A 17,770-nucleotide genomic window follows, 5' to 3' on the forward strand; every position below is an offset into this window, starting at 1 on the left:
TAAGACATATCAGTTTTATACCATTAAAACACATGCTATTAAAAGTGAGCAGACAACGAATTCTATTGTTTTCTCTAGTTATCGACAGCTTTTTCTGTGGAGCAAGAAATAACGGTCACTTCATTGACACCTGGCTCTTAGCTTCTACTTATACTATACACAAATACCTTTACTGTTGCAGAGCTAGAATTTGTCTTGATTATCTCCACAACATCACAGAATCATTGGGGTGGAAGGGACCTCCGGAGATCATGTAGTCCAACCTTCTGCTGAAACAGACAGCAGGGTGCACAGCAGGGTGCACAGGACAGCACCCAGGAGGCTCTTGAACATCTCCAGAGAAGGAGACTTCACCACCTTTCTGGTGACAGCGCTCTGTCACTCTCACATGCAAAGCAGTTTTCCTCACATTCAGATGGAAATTCCTATTTCCATTTCTGCTCATTGCTTCTTCTGTTGCTGTGATTCTATGATTCTGTCTCATTCAAAACATTCAGGATTCATGATTTTGTTTTATAGTAGGATTCTGGAAGTTCAGGTTATCTACTGTTTTCTCAAGTGTCACATGCAGGCAGACTGACAAAGAGGATAAATATCTATGAAATTCCCTACCAGCTTCCCCTTTTGTCAAGATTCCCAGAGCATAAGTCTTGTGACATTATTTTCATATACATAACATATCTTCAGGAAACAAACATTTATTTTCAAAAATTAGATAAACACAAAAGAAATAGGAAGGAGACCTAGGAAACTTGGCTTTTGTTAGAATATGCTAATTTATTCAAAGGTTACGTTCAGCATCTATTAATTACACTCTTGCACTTCTGTGATGTCTCTGTTTTGAAGCAAAAGACAAGCTATGAAGTGGGTGTTTTTTTTTAAATTCCTCCACTCTTCCTGAATCTTACTGGGTAATAAAACCTGTTTTATTTTGTAATGGAGGTGACAGAATCTAATAAAATACAGACTTTGTGACAGTATTCATTCTCATCCTATAATATCAGGCAGTTATAATTTTCTGAAGTGGGACTTCCAATCAATCCTTTCTCTTCTGTATTTGGTTTATATCTAATCACATTCTTACAGGATAGAACTCTCTTATTTTCATTCATTCTGTAGTTAACCTTTAAGCAAAACTAGTTCCCACATCACTTACTGTAGTTTATAGCAAATCATATCCTCCAGATAAATGTACGTCTTTTTATGACTCTTTTTTGTTTTTCAGCAATTTTGATTCCAAAATGGCTGGGGTATCAAATTTGATTTTGCTATGGAAATACCCTGCACTGATAAGTGCTTTGACACATTCTTATAAACATTGTTTTTGATTTATTGAATTATGACCCATTGAAACCTGACTTGCAGGCATCCAGAGAATATTTTGTATGGGATTTAAATAACTGCTGCTCCACAATCAAAGTAAAGCTGTGATTTCCATACAAACTTAACTAGTAAATGTGTAAAGGGAATACAAGATGTGCTTTCTTCAAAGACCCTTTCTTACACAGAACATCAGTTGAAGAAAGCTTTGGGATTCCTCTCACTACACAAGAGTCCTGATTTGCTGAAACTGTTGTTCTTTGACTGTCCAAACAGTGACATAGGTAATTAGTTTCATGTAAGCAATAAAGCCATTTAAATAAATCATATGGAAGTGCTCTTCTGGGCAAAATAGCAGTAAGTACATTTTTAAACGCTTTCTACAACTGAAAGCCAGATATTCTGATATTGTTATGGCATTTGTATTCATATATGTGTTAATACAGCATCCGTCTCAGATATCTACAGAAAGGTATTTTGTCATCATTACAATTAAAATCTAACCATTATTACATTATTTCCTCATAGCATGCTGATTTAGATCACAAAGACTTTGATATCAAAGTTTAGTTTCAAAGTCTCAGTTGAGCAGCGTAAACTATGCAATGTAGGGCAGATAATTAGACTGCTGCAGTCCCCATGATCTCGGGGTAGTGGCACCAATGAATGTTGTCACTCACTGAACTTGAATATCCTATCCTATATTTTTATTGAGAAGAAAAGTATCTAGTTCTATGGGCTGTGTGAGTCTTGGGTATTTTTGTGTTCTAGTTTTACTGGTGGCTACAAATAACATAGAGCTATTTAAAAGGACATTTTTTAAGACAACTATTGAAGGTTAATTTTAAAAATAAGTTGTTTATGCTCATTAGTGCAAATGGTTCTTTAGGCATTGTGAATGATCTAATATTTTTTCTACTTAAGGTGAATTTGGGGAAGTATGCAGTGGACGTCTGAAGACACCAGGAAAAAGAGAGATACCTGTTGCAATTAAAACTCTAAAAGGTGGTTATATGGACAGGCAAAGAAGAGATTTCCTGAGAGAAGCTAGTATAATGGGTCAGTTTGATCACCCAAATATAATTCGTCTTGAAGGAGTTGTTACAAAAAGTAAGTTACTATAATATACTATACAATATACTATAAATAGCTTTTCCTTGGTTTTGCCATTCTGTGTCTTCTAGTATCAATATTAAGAATTCTACACTTGATACAGGTTGCAGTATTCAGAAAATATGTAAATCCTAAGGACATAGGGTACTGCATAGTATGGGAGCACAGTGAGAAATACATAGCCTATCTGTTTTCAATTACAAATGTGTTGGTTATTTGTTTTGGCTTGGTTTGATTTTTTTAGGTAAAAATCCTCCTCATTCAAATAAAATCGTTACAGTTTTATATGAAACAGCATTGCAGAGTTTGCCTATGGGCAAATGGAATTCAGTAGAGAAAACCATAAACTGAGTTGACAATGAGGTCAATTCAGCCTGTAGTGTTTGTAAGATAGCTAGCAGCCATATTCTTCCCTTCCCACAAACACTCACTGTTTCTTCAGTTGAATTTTGCTCATTTTGGTACCAGAAGAATTCAAATTTCTATTTTAAAGAAATAAAAATACAAACTATTTAAAACTTATTGCACACTTTCAAATGATTTACTAAAATTCTAGAATAATCCATGAAAATGTCTTACACTGCAATTGCCAAGAGGCTAACAATCTCTTTGATGTCTAGCATTTTTATCTGGGTTTTAATTTTTTATGAAATACTGAAAAACGTAAGTATTATATGAAGGTCTCATTAACGTGCAAGTAATTTCTTTAATGCTGACTTTTTGCTGTATTTTATGCTAAAGCTCAGAAGACATTTTCTTCTTGTAATTAATCATTGCCTCAACCCAGCTATGTTGTTTGCTGATTTGGAATGCTTTCTTATATTTCTCTTTTAAAACGTTGCAGAACATGTCAAGAGGAAGTTTTTGTGTGTACAAGACAATAATGCCCTCTTACCTTCACAGTAGATACAAAGAATACAAATATTTCTTATTTTCACCTTGTTACAGTATCTAAAGTTATGTTTGAAAAACATAGCATACTAGAGCATAAAGGAAATTGCATCTCCTGAACTCATTGCCCTGGAATGGAAATTCAGTAGAGTTAAGGGATGACCTTGTGAAAATCTGTCTCTCTCTGGTTCTAAATTAAGATGAAGAAGATCAATTTGTTCTTCTTCACACAGTATTGCAAGAATAAATTCATTATTGTTTAGGAATGCATGGTTATTAGACTAACAAAATCCATTATGTTGCTCGCTTCTGGAAAGATATGGCTTAGTCTTCATTGCTCTCCTGTCAGTAGTTGTTCTGCTGACAGCAAACAAGAACACAAGTTAATGCTGACTGAGCAGCATTGGATATCTTTGTTGGGATGTGTAAATACATAGGAGCTGAACTGAATTTAGCTCCTTGATTCATAATGAGAAATATAACATCAATTAGAATTTCACCAGCCATCACTAGTTTCACACATGTGATCAGAATCTGTATGGTAAATGTAGCAATGTCTCATCTCTCAAAAATTCTAAAGGCCCTAATTTATGAACATTGTTTAAATCCAATTAGTCGGTGCACACAGACTACAGAATAATGTACTTGGCAATGGCATGGTTGTTTAATCTCTGCCACATTATAAATTTTCTTTCTGTAATGCCTCATCATCAGTCCAAAGAGAAATGCAAATTGCATTAAGAAAACAGAAACAAACAGATAAATCAATGCTCCAGTGTTGGCCTGTTTGTTCCTGTTCTACAGGAAAAATGGTTATAGACAACCTTAAGTCAAGAAGTTATCATTAGTAGTTGTGCTTTTCTCTCTGGATTCAACACACTCTATTATTTTTTTGGGAATGTTTGCTTAGATATAACATAACAATATAGATGTAACTGTTATAGTTATATTGAACTCTCAGGTATAAAAGAAAAACTTTGAAAGCAAATGTGATTTAGGTGGGGCAGGTTTAAAACAACAATTACACAACAATAATTATAGAGTGAGAAGAATACACAAGGTATCAAATTTCACTCTAACAGCTGGAAAGTGCAAATTATATAAAATGTGAAGTACTAAGTTGTGCAGTACTGCTTTGCTGCAGAGAACAAGTTAGGAGGCAAGCTGAGCAATGGGCACGTGCACTCTAGTATGCTTCTCTTTTGCTTTAATACTGCTCTACTTGTGGTATTTAGAGAATGACATGTCCTTAGCTGGGAGCAAAGCAATATCTCTCTGAATGCTGATTCTAAGACTGTAAAAGCAAACTAGGGACAGAAGTTTCCAATGACTAAAAGGGATGCTATAAAAATCAGACAGAACCTTGTCTTAGCCAAATTATTTATGCAATGACAGCATGATTAAAAGTTGTTTTGTGTTAAAACTTAGATTAATAATAGCAAAAACTCTTTAAGTGATGTGCATTACAGTTCCACTAACCTATAAAGGCATATTGGATGCAGTAACTTTGATTAATAGAAGTGTAATGCTGTTCTTAGCACATACTTTCCTCTTTATAACTGTTAGTCATTAACTTCTAGCTGCTGCTAATATATATTGCATCAGTTTGTAAGCAGTACTTTCCATTACAATGTCATTGACTATTGAACAAAAAGAAAAAGGATTTGATTGTGATAAACAGAAATGCTCTACCAAATCAATAGCTATTGACTGGGACAGTAACAAATTTGTTCATTACAAACGTGAGCTCTTATCCAGTGCTACTAGCTCAGCAAATGTGAACTTTTAAAAGATACTGTTTCCAAAATTGCCCTGAAATATGTACTGTATACAGCAAAAAATGCTAAACTAAGCTTTCTCAAAAGTAGATCTTCAACAGAATTTGAATCCTCTTTTCTAATTGCATTTGTCCTAACTGAGAACCCTAATTTCAGAGAAACATTGCTGTGGTGCAAGCTCTTGGCAAACAGAGTTCACTTCAAGGACAATTTGCCAGGCCAAGGCAAACTCTGTAGCACAGAATCTGGATTAAGTAGTTCACTCATTTTTACTAATCAGAAACCACAAAGGAATCTTTATTCCTCTCTGCTTTGTTTTACCAGCTCCGCTCCTTTCATGGTTTGCCATAAAGGGACACTAATTGCCTTGCAAATTGATTGGAGATGCTTATGAACATTACAAAAGCATTCATGTTTCTCTTTCAAATCGTATCAGTACACTGGTAATTTTAGGAGCTCTTCTTAAGTGTCCCATGGTATGTTCCACCAAGCTGTGCAACACTGTCCAATACTTTCATGGACAAATAGAAGAAAAATAAAATTTCATTTTCCAGTGCAAACACTTGTAACCAATGCTGATACCTGGGCTACAGAGAAATAAGATGCATCTTCCATATCTACACAGTGTTGAAGTTTATGTTGCAGACATCCCATGAAAAGTTTGTGTAGTAAATACAAGCTATGTTTACAGCAAACATCTGCCAGTGTAACTATAGCAAAAGACAAATGAAAAAAATAATCTCTGACTATCATCACTGTGCTGAAAGAACTCATTGGTGTAGATAGAGCCAGCCAAACAGGAATCTGTGGAGACTTGACTTTGATTTCACCCTACACAATAGTTCAAAGTATAGCCTTGTCAGTTCTGTGTAATTCTGTGTCAGAGCAAAGTATAAATCCATGCAAGTTCTTTATTGTAATCATAATCTCAGTTTGCTCCTCTCCACCCCAGACTTAATCCCCAAATAACTCGCAATTGTCAACATTCATTTCTAAAGAATTGCTTTGGTTTTCAAACTTTACATAATGAAGAACTCATACACACCACTTTGACGAGTAGCATCTTTTTAAGGCATTAATTTTCTCTAGTAACATTATGTATATTATTATTCTTCAGGCAAGTTTTCAAAATTAGCCCTTCACAAAAGGAGAAGGACTGAAGGTAGCCCCTAGATTTTTGGTTGTGAGTAAGCTTACATCCCCATAATATTGAGTCTGGCTTTGGAGTGATAAGGATTTTCATCTCCTTAGTTATCTCCTGACTGTTTTGCTTCAGTGATGTTTAAATTGTGATTGCTATTGCAGTTCTGAAATCTTTTGTCATTTGACAGATTAAATTCAAAGTCTTAATCATAGAGCTTCTCTTTAAATTACTGTGTATAATGTGTTTAGCAGAAGAAGGGTCTTGAGGTCCATGTACCTTGTTCTTATCCATGAGAAAGGCTAAGTGCAGCATGATCCTATTTCACTGTAATTTACAACTCTTCATATCCAACTTGTTCTTCATATTTCAAAAGAGCGAGAGAAATCAAGTAATTTTTTTAAAACATTTTTTTAGTTTTTTTTTCCCTTAGTGCAATAAAATCTAATATTGTTCCTTTCTCCAACATATTAGCTGTCTGAGACTCTTAAAAAGACCTCAGAATTCATTTTGAAAGATGACATATTTTACAGTACGTGTTTATTATAAAAGGCATTGTACATTTGACTGTTGCGCAAAACGATTGAAGAAAATTCATGGCAGTGTTTGTAACTTTCTTAAATTGGTCATGAATTTGTACATCCAGGAAGCATTACTGTGTTCAGTTTGTTGACAACTTAGCGTTTAAGTTGAGACTATTTGAAGATGGTTATATCATGATAGCTTGCAAAATTTGATTAGGATTATTCAAAAGAATGTCACTGACTTCTGAAAAGTCTAAACTTCAGAATGAGCAGAAAATATACAGTGTTAATAAGTTCCACATTAACATTATTGCCTTGGTTACAAACTACAGTGTAAGCAATTTCGGATGTTGACATTTGCCACTGTCACTAATCTTGGTACATCGCTGAGGCATCACTGGCATCTCCAGGCATAGATGTGTGTGCTGGAGGTCAAAACAGCCTCAGATCCATCCATTGAAATCAGGTCTTGCACTGAGAGGCACTTGCACTTGCCTTATGCAGCAGATAAGCCCAGCAGGGTGTCAAGGCTTTATTCACCCCTGAATGTCTTCCATTGTGCATGTGGACCGTGTAGTATGATGCAGAGTGATAGTGAGAGCGTAGCTGCATAATATTACCCAGTGAGCTTTGTATGGCATTAGACATAGAGCTAAATTTGTCTGATCAAGAATATCATAGCTGTGCCCGTAGTGATACACAAAACAGCAGAATTTCAATTGTGTTGTAAATCATTCTGTAAGTGGAGCTGCAAATTTAAATTTGGCTCACTGCCTTTTTTTTTTTCTCTCCTGTTCCATAGATAATTAACATAACACATTACTGAGTTCAGTACTTCTATGGTCAGTGAATAAACACAAAAGCCATAACCATCACCATCACTATTAGCCATACTTACTAGATCAATTTATTAAAATATAATCCAGAATAGAGTGTTGAATATTAGAGCTGTGAACATGTCTGCCGTAAGAGAGACAAAGCTAAGTATCCACAGCGTTTTTGCAAAACAGGCTACCATTCAGGAACTTCTTGTCAAAATACATAATCAACATTGATTACATTAACCTATTTTTACACCTGCACACATGCATGTAGATATTTCAAAAAATGCACACAAACTACCATGCATTCCATCTGATGAAGGTTGCTACCAAGAATACATAACAGTTGATTCTCTTAGATGACACATACTTAGGGGAAATTAGCCCTTAAACCTATGAAAAATCAAACTTTTCTTATTACAGTCTGAGAATTTTTTAACAGAAATTACGGGGTCATTATGATTTCCCACAGTTGAAATCAGTCATTTTTCTATGTTCTGCTTTTCTGTTTTGCAGCAAGCAAGCTATATATTATAGCTGTCAGCTCTGCTGTAAGATCTTTCTCAGTATGATAAGCAACGAAGAAAAAGTATGTTGCCAAATAGTCATACAGCTAACATCTTGTTAGCAGCAGCTTAATCTGGCCATGGTATGGTATCTTACACAACTAAACTTTTACAATTCCACTTTTATAGGTTATGTCTGAGAAACAAGATTTTACTTTGCTTCTGTATGTCTACATTCAGTCATGTAGTACCTGTCTTTCAAGGTTATTTAGATGTTTTGATGTAGTATGTTGTTCTAGCAGAAAAAGAGGTTACAGAAATGCCAACCAACAGCCTTAAAAAGAAAAAATCTTGCAGATAAGAAATGGCCAGATATTATGTCTGTTTAAGGAAAAGCACAATCATCAATTTACATGATTAACATTGTGATTATGATGATTCTTACCTTCCACTAGTAAGCAGGAAATAATTAAATGTGAACTCATATTTAAGTATTTGTGGTATTCAGAAGCAACCACTGTTGGGTTTTATTTTGATTTATTGTTACCCTCTCAGATATACTTCTGTGGTCATTTACTGCTGTCTCCATTGATCAGCTTTGTCTTCACAGAATTTGCTTTGCGTGATACAGCAAGTCATAATGCATTCTGAGCCTAATCTCCAAGAGCTCCTTCCATTTCAGTGTCTTTCTCAGATTTTAAAACATATGCTTAGTTCCAGTATCACAAGTTATTAAGGGAAAAACAGAATAGCGATGAAAGTCTTGGGCCGTGCTGTTTGTATCTTTTCAGGGTGACAGTAAGCCAACTGAAGACGGCTTCTCAGCTGTTACCCTAGCTGTGCAGTTATTTCATCAAAAGTGGAAATCGTAACACTCTGTCCCAACTGTGACCAGTCTGGGATATGCATTCATAACATTACAGAAACTGTTCTATCTGAGAGACCTATTTGAGATCTATCTGAGAGACACAAGCAGAAATCATGCTGGTGTGGTGTGTGTTCTTGACAAATGCATGCAGGTTATTATTTACTACATTGTCACTTTCCAAGTATTTGCAATCACTCTGATTTTTTTTTCAGTTCTTAGAAGTGAAGTTAGTCTAAGTCTTCTGTATCTCCTTTTTAAAGCATTGCATTGTCGTAAACTTCATGAGGCATCACTTGATCAAAGTAAAATTGAGACTGGTTTAAGTCTTGAAACTTATAGCTGTCTTATTATGAAAACATATGCAGACCAACAGTAAAGGAATGAATTAGAAATCGAATTGCTATTACCACATGCAAATGTTGTAGGTGTGATCTGTTTCATCTTTTCAGTTCATTGTATCTACAGAATATAGCCAGGATTTTGTTATATCCTTCAGGGATCATCATTGTTTAGCTCTACGCCGGTAGAGGATACTTAATTCAGTTATTATCTGGTCTACTTGATTAGAAAAACAGAAAAGCTAAAACACTTCAAAGACATACAGCTATATTCATTGCAATGACTGATTAAAATTGACCTACAAAAACCTTTATTTCTTACAACTTCAGCTTTGCAAATTCAGCCAAGACCTTTGAATGCTCATAGAAATTCCTCTCAAATACAGCTTCCTCAAAGGTGCCAACAAACCGTAGTTGGAAGATTTTATGCCCTGCTCAATCATGTGCTCTTTGAAAAGGACAGAAAAGCAGGCAGCAATTTTTCTATCTTGTCTCAGAGTCGAGGCTTCTAACTGTTTCACGTTCTACTGAATCCAAACTGATACTGCTGAAATAATTGGAGCAACATTGGTTTTAAAACTGGTGACAAAGAAGAAGCACGCGCTGAGCTTTCATCTAGTTTTGAAAGACGGTATGTTTTTTCTTCCTTCCTTCGTCTATCAACCAGGAAATGAAAAGTGGTCTCCACCTCACTACACATATATTAAGTGGAGATGCCATTGACATTTGGACTCAAAGCATTTCGAAGACTTCCAGCCTCAGAGACTAGGTACTCATTATAGCAGCTTAAAAGATATTTTTCTTAAAGACTTCAGGAGTGTCATGAAACATCCTGGGTCGTGTCTCATTTTTCAGCTGTTTTCTGTATAATTTTTGTTCAAGCTTTTGTTAATTGTTCACTGATGGTTTCTGTGTGCAAATTCAAATAGTGTGTTACACTACATTACATGATAAAACATTTCAGTGTTAAGGCTATACAATAAGTCTGTGTTTGAGAATGGAGCTGTTGAGTTTGCGGCTGCAAACTGTATAAAATCAAGCATGATTGGTAAAAATACTAAAAAATGAAATGGACAATGTTCTTGAATTGCCAAGAGAGACTGAACAGACTAAGTGGTGTGATTGGAGAGAATACTGAGAAAATCAGAAAATAGCAAAACAATGAATTACTGTAGAAACACTAGGAATTTAGTAGTTGATTTTAATTTGGAGCACATTAACTACAGAGTATGGATGATAAAGCAATTGAATTAGTGCAGACTGTAGCAATCAAAACCAAATCAACATTAGAACCTCTGTGCTATTCACTGCCAAGAAAAAAAAGAAATTTATTTTCATAGAATGACAGAATCATAGAATGGTTTGGGTTGGAAGGGACCTTTAAGATCATCTAGTTCCAACCCACTGCTATAGGCAGGGACACCTTCCACTAGACCAGGTTGCTCAAAGCCCCATCCAGGCTCAACTGGAATGCCTTCAGGGAGGGGGCATCCACAACTTCTCTGGGCAACGTGTTCCAGTGTCTCACCACCTTCACAGTAAATAATTTCTTCCTGATGCCTAATTTAAATATACCCTCTTCCAGTTTAAAACTATTTCCACTTGTCCTATCACTACATACGCTTATAAGATGTTACAATCAGTGAATCCTTGGTATTGAAAGGGCCCATTAAAGGTCATCTATTTCAACTCTCCTGCAATGAACAGGGACATCCACAGCTCATGGGAAGGGTGTTCCATTCTTTGGATCATTTTTGTGGCCCTTCTCTGGAAGTGCTCCAACAGGTCTACATCTCTCCTGTACTGAAGACTCCACATCTTGACACAGTACTCCAGGTGAGGCCTTGCCAGCGCAGAATAGAGAAGCAGGATCACCTCCCTTGACCTGTTGGCCTGGCTTTCAATGCAACACAGGGTACAGCTGACTGTCTGGGCTGTGAGGGCCCATGATGGCTCATGTCCAGCTTCCCATCCACAAGTACCCCCAAATCCTTTTCAGCAGGGCTGTGCTCAATCCTTGCATCCCCCAGCTTGTATTAGTAGTGAAGGTTGCCTTGATCCAGGTACAAGACCTTCCTCTTAGCTTTGGACAGCTGCTCAAGCCTGTCTAGATCCCTCTGGATGGCATCTCATCCCTTAGGCGTGTCAACTGCACCACACAGCTTAATGTGATCCACAAACTTGCTGAGGATGCACTCGACTCCACTGTCAATGTCATTGATGAAGATATTAAAGAGTACTAAGCCCAGTACTGACCCCTGCAGGAAATCACTTGTCACCCATCCCCTTCCATATACTGAACCATTGACCACCACTCTCTGAACTCAGTGCTGCAGTCAGTTCTTCATCTGCATCTTCATTGATTAGTCCACCATCAAATGTATCATCTTTCCAGTTTGGAGAGAAGGATGTTGTGAGGTACAACGTCAAAGGCCTTACTGAAGTCCAGATAGCTGACATCAGTGGCTCTTCCCTTGTCCATTCAGGCAGTGACACAATCATAGGAGACGACTAGGTTGGTCAAGCAGGATTTGCCCTTGGTGAAGCCACTCTAGTTCTCCCATATCATCACTTTGCCTTCCATGTGCTTTAGCATAGCTCCATGATCTTTCCAAGCACAGAAATGAGACTGACAAGTCTGTAGACCACCAGGTCATCTTTTTTACCTTTCTTAAAAATGAGTGTGATGTTACCTTTTTTCACCTGGGACTTTCCTGACTGCAATGACTTTCCAAATATCATTGAGAGTGGCTTGGTGACTACATCAGCTAATTCCCTTAGGAACCTGGGATGCATCTCATCAGGATCCAGTTTCCTTGGGTGCTGAATCTGATCTTCCTTTACAATGGAAGGGATGTTGTTTCCCCAGTCCCTTCCTTCCAAACCATTCAAGGGCTGCGTGATGCAGTTATCGGAGAAGACCAGGGCAAAAAAGTTGTTGAGTGTTTTCCTGTATGTTGTTACCAGCTTACCTGTGTCACTCATTAGGGGGGTACAACTGTCTTGGATTTTCCTTTTCTGGTTGATCTGCAGAAGCCTTTCTTGTTCTTCTTGGCACTCCTTGCCAAGTTTAGTTCAAGTTGAGCCTTGGCTTTTCTGACCCCATCCCGACTTATTTCTTCTTGACACAGAAATATAGATTGGAATTTTCCTACTAGAGAGTAGCAAAAGATTTTAAAATTTAACACATTATTGTGGAAGAATATTTATCTATTACATACCTGCCTAATTTAAATAGTGATTACATCATCAGAAAGTAGAAAATGGTAGTCCTTATATAAAGTTATGGTACTGTCTGGGGGAACTTGAGGAAAGTACCAGGGAAGAAGAGGATATTCTAAATACTGTTTAGAATATTTAGTTTCTATGGCCCATGGTGTAAGGTAGTCAGGCCTAATGCCTCATTACATCAGAATGTACTTCTGTATCTTCCATTATTTTGTCCTACCATTAGTCTCTTAGTTTCTAGCTGTAGTTCCTGATGACCATTCACTTGAAGAATGGAAGTCACAATAAAGCTATTGAAGGCTGCAGTGGCATAAGACTTTCTACCGAATAGACTGTCAAAGGGAAATATATCTCTACATTTTTGTGAATTACCGTAGGCTCTTGATAATAAGCTAAGAAATGTATCTGGCTCAGGGTATAAATTTTATAATAACAGCTTTTGCCATCATATTGTTCCATGATTTTTTGTGTTAAAATCCTTACACTAAGACTGAATTTTTGTGGGAGAAATCTAGATTAGATATCAAAATAATAGAGAGAATTTGATATTTCTGTACAATGGGGAGTGCTGGATTTAGATCCATGTCTAATAGCCAAGAGCACAGCTTCCCCTTGAAGTGACAAGATAAAAAATGAAAGATGAAAGACATAGTCATGGTAATTGTTAGGTCCACATTGTTTAAAATAGATACAGTTACCTCTCTCATTGTCTTCCCTAAATTCAAACTTATTTGACTGTATCAAACTAATAATATATCACTGCTGCTTTTGATTTGATACATTATTCTCAGTGTATAATCTTAATGCTGCCCGGAGTTTGCCTAGGACTGAAGAGTTCTTCACCATCACAGTTTGGTTTTCTTTGATTTTTTGGTAAACTCACTGCCTTAAATGTGTGGAGAGAATACTATAGGACTTGCAAGACACTTGTAAGTTACAAGCTTGGAAATACAGTATGGAATACAGAAGGTTGTTGAAGCCATAAAGATTACAACTAAATAATTTAATAATGCTCTAACTTTATTATGGAAGAGCTTTAAAATGTAGTGAATGTTGTAAGGAGTATTTATTTTCTCTAGTCCGGTGTGTTTTTGGTGTCAAAGGATGGATATGTATCTTAGCACTTCTGTATGCTGTAGAAGTATGCATAAACTTACATATCTTGTAAGTTTTCTTAAAGTAAATAGGTGCAAGGTGGCAACTAGATTATTTTTTTACTTAAGTAACTTTTAAAAATTGATGTAAATACCTGTGTCATGAGTGAAAAGAGATCATATTTATCTGTACTTTCTCATATGACATAGTCTGACAATCTTTATGGACATTCTAGGATCAACTTTCAACCATGTTATACTGCTATGTTCTTGTCACATGAAGTTGAAGCCTTCACAGAAGAAACAAAAGGACACATTTTGTAAATATTCCCTAATTCACCTAATACATAAAGTTCAATAGGTCATTTTGTATGCTTGAGTTTGGATTGACTGAATTTTTGCTTGTTCGAGCCTTTAGAACTCTTCCAGAAAAGCTGTACCCCTTCTCTGGTTCACGTATCTTTAAAAGTTACATTCATTTGTGCGTATATGAATAAGGAATGGAATAATACAATTTCTCTTTTTCTGTGTTGCTTGGACCTATCAATTGACTTTCCCCAATTCATGATGAGACAAGACATGCAAGAGCAACATAGGTGATCAGTTATGCAGGACAGGCTAATAAATAAGAACAAGGTAAGATCCTTACGTTTACCTGCACTAGAGTAAGAAAGAGCCTCATGATCAATATCTCATCACATTAAAATAGAGACACCATCATATCTAGGGAACTGGTATCTATGATAGTGGATGTCCAGGTCTCAGGCACATTCTGTCTCATAAACCTGTCTCAATTTGTATTGTAGTCTTTACAACAGCTTAAAGGACTCATGTCTAAATTTCTAATGGAAGGCAACAAGACTGAGATATCTTTAGTAGCAGCTTCATATGAAGAAAAAAAATTAAAATATGGATTGATAATCTCATATAAAGCATCTGATTTTAAATTAGCAGAAACATAAGGAAAATAAATAGGTTATTTACAGTATGGTCACCTTTCTAATGCAAGGATTGCTATAAACAACTGTAGTTCTAGTACTTAAACTAACGCAGAAAGGAGTCAGAATGGAAGACAAAATTCTTGAGAAATACCAGCTTGCTGTAGCAAACAGAAGGTAGATCAGTCTATGTATCTTAAACCAGACACATCCAAACACAACAATCTAAGCAGATCCAGTTGAGACATGCTTCCCAAGCAGAGATTAGTTCTGCAGTGTACAGAGCTAAAAGCTGCTGGAAGCAACGATTTTCAGTAATTAGCAGGAAATCTTTGAGATTTGGAAGTGGAACAGTCATATTATGCAATGAAAATCTGTTCAGACTCATTTGATTTATAAGCTGCTGAGATGTGCCATGTGCTGTCTATGTTCTGCGCTGGAGAACAAGCAAGAACTTTAATAACAGGGGTTTGCACTGAGCAGCACATCCGCATTTTACTTCCTCGTGTTGCTCAGCTTTGCAGCTCTAGCCGAAGCAGATAAATTGTTTTTTGCAGCCACAATTCTTCTAGCACCATTGACAAAATCTACACAGATACCATCATTTTGATATAATGTTGATCTGTAAGCTTCTTATTCAGAATTTATTCACTCAACCCATTATTACGTTCTTTGTATATTCCTGACCCCCCAAATTCCTTTCCTTACCTTGCAGTGAATCTCACTGTATCCATTTCACAATCTATAATTATCTTTCTGATTCTTAATACATACATGATTCAGGTTCCACATGAATAAATAATTTAGATGCAAACTGCCTGGGATACATTCCAGATTCTCAATGTTTTGGTTGGAAATACAGTTTGCATGAAATACTGTTTCTTAAATCTTACAGGTCTTCACAGATAGATACAGCCTTGTCACTATTTATAAATCAGTAGCGGGAGGAAAGACTGTTGAGGAGGGACTCAAATGGAAGAGAGATGCTGTGTGGAAAAATCCCATATTTTTTAAACACCATGATTAGTTGCTCTGAGTTTGCAGAGTTTTCAGTTTTAGTATGTTCTCTTCTTAATATAAGCACAAAACACTAATGGTAATTCTGTAAACACATTTTAAAATGGAAATATATTCTGACATTCCCAAATTGATTCATGACTACATCAGTTGGTAGATATTGTCATTTTTCTACTAAACTTTAACAAGGTAGTTTCTACCGAATAAAATTTGAAAGTAAGTTAAGCTGATAATGAAGTAGAAATCTGAAACAAACTACCATACAGTTGCTAGAACTCACATAATTGATTTCCTTTCTTCCTGAAACAACAGAAGCTTATTATTCTTCCTAGAATAACTTACCCACTTTGGAAAAGAGTCTCCACTTTTCCCTTTTTCTACTTTCTTCTTTCAATTATAGGTGAGTACATTCTTCAACATTCGGACATTGTTTTTTGCAGTTTTAGATAACATTTGCAATTTACTTTCAGTTTTCAGTGAATGTCTTTAGAAGCAAAGAAAAATATGACTTTTTTGCCTATTTAAATGCTGACTGCCCTATGTTCATCCTGCCAGAATCACTGGTGCCAAAACTAGCATAACAAAAATCAGATTACAGAGGTAATGGCATTCATCCTTCTACACCAAGTGAGCACTGAAATTGAGTTGTCCTCTGAATGCACGATATCCACAAAGAGATCATTAACAAGCAGAAATTGTCTTTGGTCACTAACATTTTCCAAAAATGCAACTAGAATTGCCCATACATATGCCAAAGTTAATCAGATAGAGACAGAAGCAGCCTACATCTTGGCTTCTGACACAGTTTTTTATCAACTGTGTGCTGGGATAACTTCTTTGAGTCTCGTAAGGTTTTTCTGAGATTTTTTAATCTAGCATATAGGTTTGTAAATGTTGAACCTAAAATGCAATATAGTACACTTCCTTAACACCAATGAACGTGTTGGTATCACTGGTTTAAAGGAGTCAGTGTTTGTGATGTAAAGAAAAATCAAACGTTGGTACTTAATTTCAGTAATATTACTGAAATATGAATTGCTTAATCGTATGATCATAAATAGTGAATGGAATTATAAATTGACATGATCATCATCACATTCTTTTTATAATCTATGTTTGTGTAACAGAATATATATCTATTTTTTTGTCAATTGACTCTTTAGAAATGCAGCCCCAAGTGCTTTTTCGTAACTGAAAGCAGTGTGTCCTCAATTGCTTTCTAAAAGTGGAGAGTGTTTATCTCCTACTCCTTGTTCACACTTACAGCCTAGAAAAGCAGAAAAGTAGATGATCAGAATTTTAATTGCAGAATTGCAGAATGTTCAGCAAGTTGAATCAATACATCTATCCTTACATATTACGCATGAGAAGCTATTTTACTCATTGCATTAAAACCCATTGCATTTTTTAAAAATGAAGCTAAAAATTATAATCTTTATAATCTTTCTTTTCATGGAAATGCCATTAAAAAGAACTGAAAATCTAAAACTTCTTAACCATCCTATTTATAAGATCTCCTCAACATATCCCATGAGAGATTCATGTCTTGAATGATGAAGAATTCCATAGCTTGGGAACTCTCTGGTTTTACTGAGGATCTTTCCTTCCAAAATCATGGAAACAGAGTGATCAAAAGAAGACTGAAATGAAAAATCGTAATAAAGAATGTACATACAAAATGATTCACAAAGGTTCGGGCTTAAATTGCAGGCTATGTTTTCTACATCTTGAAAGATCCAGTTCTGAAGTATTTTGCTTCCAGCTAATTTGATGGTACATGCATGGCTGTGAAATCCAAATGCACAGCATGCAATGCATAGAACAGCATTCTGAGTTTGTACATATCTATAAATATATAAGGATTTCACTGCTCTTGTTTAGGATTGTTTAAAAGTGCTTTAAACTTTAAAAGCACTGACTAAAAAATAATTAGAAAGTAGACAATTTAAACTTAGATTGTTTTATCCTGTAAAAGAAGCACATTATTTCCAATTACTATTCCATTAACACTGCAAAGATGATCCAAGACCACAGTTGTTATTGCTGTTAAAAGCCTTAATCATATTAATGTTATCATACCAGTCTTCTCAGCGACCACAACATCAGTGTGCATTGACATTTGACACATCGCAAAACAAATGGCTTTAAGTATTTGCAGAACTCTTTTCAAGCAGTTCTCTCTTCTTTTTTTTT

At 35.9% G+C, this 17,770-nt stretch overlaps 1 protein-coding gene across 2 annotated transcripts in view; it reads left to right on the forward strand.

Annotated features, from left to right (window-relative positions):
• The window catches only part of LOC104909327 (ephrin type-A receptor 6), a 314,483-nt gene that overhangs the window by 261,451 nt on the left and 35,262 nt on the right, over window positions 1-17,770 (forward strand). For both annotated transcript variants that reach the window (XM_031556463.1, XM_031556460.1), the window contains one exon: window positions 2,245-2,430. In XM_031556463.1, the coding sequence (XP_031412323.1) occupies window positions 2,245-2,430 (186 nt within the window). The remainder of the gene's footprint in view (window positions 1-2,244; window positions 2,431-17,770) is intronic.

This window comes from Meleagris gallopavo, chromosome 1, assembly GCF_000146605.3.
Source record: "Meleagris gallopavo isolate NT-WF06-2002-E0010 breed Aviagen turkey brand Nicholas breeding stock chromosome 1, Turkey_5.1, whole genome shotgun sequence".
NCBI classification, from domain to species: domain Eukaryota; kingdom Metazoa; phylum Chordata; class Aves; order Galliformes; family Phasianidae; genus Meleagris; species Meleagris gallopavo.